This window comes from Morone saxatilis, unplaced genomic scaffold (assembly GCF_004916995.1).
Source record: "Morone saxatilis isolate NCDOM2014 unplaced genomic scaffold, NCSU_SB_2.0 Contig17, whole genome shotgun sequence".
Lineage (NCBI taxonomy): Eukaryota > Metazoa > Chordata > Actinopteri > Moronidae > Morone > Morone saxatilis.
In genome coordinates this window covers 24,682,241-24,686,116 of record NW_023339729.1, presented here as the reverse complement: position 1 = coordinate 24,686,116, position 3,876 = coordinate 24,682,241, and the positions used below count along the sequence as shown (strand labels likewise).

General features: G+C 41.5%; 1 protein-coding gene across 1 annotated transcript in view; it reads right to left on the bottom strand.

The window, feature by feature from the left end:
• Positions 1-2,133: 2,133 nt before the first annotated feature.
• Positions 2,134-3,876, bottom strand: part of lgsn (lengsin, lens protein with glutamine synthetase domain) — a 2,973-nt gene continuing 1,230 nt past the window's right edge. The window contains exons 2-3 of the mRNA XM_035660633.1: positions 3,505-3,671; positions 2,134-3,327 (exon numbers count right to left, since the gene is read on the bottom strand). Of these exons, the coding sequence (XP_035516526.1) occupies positions 2,134-3,327; positions 3,505-3,671 (1,361 nt within the window). The remainder of the gene's footprint in view (positions 3,328-3,504; positions 3,672-3,876) is intronic.

Sequence of the window (3,876 nt, the reverse complement as noted above, 5' to 3'; positions counted from 1 at the left end):
AACTGTTATTGGAGCACAGAGCTAAAAGGGGCGGAACTTCGGAAGGTTGTAAAAATAATTGCATCTGTATTTATATTGAATGTGTTTGTTCTTTTTGAATGTTTAATGAAAGGATACATTTAATATTTCATAATTTGTCTATTCATAAAAAATCCATGAAAAGACCAAAACCAATAATGAATTGATCCCATTAGAGAGTATTGTGAGTGTATCTAGACCTTGATGTATCTTCTTCCTCTGTGTCACACTGTTGCACTGGGTGACATGTTCCTTCATTACCATAAACACACACACTGTAGTTTAATATTGACTCAATCCCACATACACCATCCTACAGAACACCACGTGAATTAATCTGCCGCAGAACAAAGTCTCCAACAAATGCACTTCCTCCTGTTTCATAAAAATCTACAGTGAGCAGCTTTTTTAAACCTGTGTTTAACTATTTACATACTGTTTAGGGTGCCTCGGGCTGAGAGCCACGGCCAAATATTTGAGAGGCAAAATAACATTGTTGGTTTTGGTCTTTTCATGGAATTTGAATACAATAACAAAAAATATAACATTGCCAACTGTATCCTTTAAAGTACTTTTCGTTTGTGCAACTTGAAAAATATAGTTTTTCCAACATGACTTGATGTTTTACATTTTCCCTTTGTTGTCTTTGGTGATTGTGACATTTATGACTCAGCTGTCCTCAAACTGCAGAAATCCAGATATTTATTAAAACACATACAGTACAACCATGTTGATGAAAGGGAAATTAGCCTTGAAACCAACAGTTCAGTGGAACCAATGAGGTCTGTCTTACTAAGAAGTCACAAAGTACACATGACTTTACAGAAATCGCTGTGAACAGGTTTCACTGGATGCTTTCTACTGAAGAAATAGTTCCACTGATCACGGTGAAGTCTGTTTATTAGCCAAAGTAACTGCTTCTGGAAAGAGATGCTGCTGTTGGATATTTAAATGTATTTTTTAAATGCACGAAGCAGCACTAGCAAAATTACATCCACCTCCATTGTATATCTGAGCACATACAACTGAAAATGATTTGCATGGATACCAGGTAACAAGTAAAAAAATCTATGTGTTTTGAATAGAGTTTACTCTTGACGTTAGAAACAGCAGTTTGGAAAACATTCATACCTCAAGGTCTGTTTAGTAGCTGCTCTGGATTTCATTACCTTCTTTTTTTTTCTAAGGACTAAATTAATTCCTTGGGACTTTTAAGGGAAGCGCTTAACTTGTTTTTGAACATCTACTATTCAGTGACAACTGAACAAACGTCCTCTGCTAAGGAAGACCATGACAGCAACTAATTGGACCTTCATGAAAATTTTGATGAAATTGTTTTCTTTGTTTCTTTTGTAAATTGGGTGACGCTTTTTATGTAATATCCTGTTGTGAACAGTCACACGTGAAAATGTGGATTGTGGCAAACTAACAAGTGCAACACCTACAGGTTGTTACATTTGAAATATAAACTAAATATTAGCATACAATGTGAAAACAGTGCTTAAATATGAAAAGCAACTTGTTTCTCAAAAGCACTAATGCTTTGAAATCATATTTAAGATTTCACTTGTGTCTTTTTTGTGAAGAGATTCTGGGGGTCATAAAAGATTAAAGTACCTATCTCAGGCTACAGTGAAACTTCCAGTTAGGAGCCACAATAGCGCCCCCAAGAGGTTTAATGTTCAGTAAACACCAGAAAATAATAAATAATAATAATAAAACAGTTTTTTTGCCTTAGGGTTACAGCATTTTACTTTAGCTTTCTTCTGTGGTATACTTACCTAGTGTGCAGGACAATGTCAGTTCTTTCTTTATTATACTGGTTAATAATGTAGCCCTTATAAACTTCTATGATCACAATTAGAGCAACACCTGTATCAGCTATTGTTCTTGATAGTCATGAAAAAACAAAAAAACAATAACAACAATACAATTGCAACAGTGCTTTGGAAAATGAGGGTGTATCTTTATTTTGAAATAACTCAGAAAAATATCTACAATCTGTATTATAATAATAAGGTATCAACATAATATATAAAATAAAAAGCTTTTTTGTTTTTCATGCTTTTATTTGTGTGGCAGTGTGTTTCTCATATTATACAACAAGGAGGAATCCTAGATGAAATACTCAAAGCACTTGTTCCTCTCATCGTCCAGTTCTTGGGTCTCAATCTCAAACTTTTTCATGGCAATGAAATACTGAACAAATGGCTCTCCGAGGGCGCTGCGGATGACGTGATTCTCCCCCAGTACCTCCAGAGCTTCGTCGAGCTTCACAGGAATGGGGAACTCCCTCTGTTGACTGGGGGCTTTGTTGAGACTGCTGTCGATGTTCAGGTTTCGTCTGATGCCGTCCAGTCCTGCGGCCACAGTAGCAGCCAGCACAATGTAAGGGTTGGCCATGGCTGAGCCCAGCTTGTTGTCAATGTGCGTCTCCCTGCCTCCGTGACACTTAATGTTGAAGGAGCTGCTGTTATCATTGCAGCCGTAGGTGGCACAAAGGATTTGTTTGGGGTCTTTGATCGTCTTGGCAATGTGGCTCCGGCAGCCCAGGCCCGGCGACATCAGGCAGCTCAGGGCAGCAGAGTGGGTGAGAAGCCCGGCTAGCCATTTCCTGCCAATCTCTGACAGCTCGCCTGCCTTCTCCCCGCTGTGGAAGAGGCTACGTCGCCCATTAGCATCCCACAAACTATGAGAGAGCACCCCAGCATTGTAGAGGCCATCGTCGGTGAAGAAGCTGGCAATGTAGCCGTGTTTACGAGCCATCTCTTTGATGCCGGTGCGGAAGGTGAAGGCGCTATCTGCAGCTGAAATCCCAAACTCTGGCCTCAGGTTAATCTCCATCTGGCCGGGGCCGCTTGCAGAAGCGATGCTGTCTACGTCTGCGCCCATGCAATACATGCTGTCCACCAGCTGCTGGAAGAAAGGCAGGTCGTGGTTGCTGAGCAGGGTGGTGGCTGGGAACATGAGTGTCTTTGGTCCGATCCGGTCGGGCGCTCCGAGGACGCAGCATTCATAAGTGAAGGATGAGTGCAGGGAGAATCCCAAGCTTTGGAGCTGGCCAAGGAGCTGCTTGGCGATCAGGCGAGGTGAAGTGCGAAGGGGGCTTCCTGTCACCGTGCAGGGGTCGCAGATGACCCGGGCTGTCTGCTCAGCCCAGGGTAAGACCCTGAAGGTGGAAAGATCCGGGATCAGAAGAACATCACTGCTGAAGTTGGCAGTGTTGGCGTGGTCTACTTCATTGCTCTTAGGGCTCAGGGTCAGTTCCAAGTAGCTTCTCGGCATCGGCACCCCATATACTGCTTTCTCCTGTGGATGCAGAAAAAACAATCCTGGGTCTGTCCAAAGTTCAAAAACACCTACCAATACCTCTCAACCTCTTACATAATATTTGTTTATTTTTTAGACAAACAGTATATAAAAATGGCAATTTGTGGTTTACACATTTAAACCATGTGCCCAGTCATAGATAGATAGATAGATTACATGGAAGAAGCGAACAGGCACTGTCTTGGACCGGGACACCCCGTGGAGGTCGGTGGCATCGAAGCGGACGAAGTTGACGTTTTCTCTGGCGATCTGCTGTTTGATCTGCTCCATGGCTGAAATGAAACTCTGGTTTCCAAAGATCTCGATAATGTCGCTTCCGTTATCTGTGAAAAACAGTTGGACATCCATCGGAGAGTATGATTTGAAATGCTACAACAAATGTTTTGGCCTTAGTATTTCTAAAACTCAAAGCTCCAGTGGCGTCAAGACCACTTTAGTCAAATCCCAAACCAGTTCTCTTTGATTTTAAGTCAAAAATAAGTAAAACTGCACCAACAAAACTGGCCAACTGATATTAGCTTATTGTAG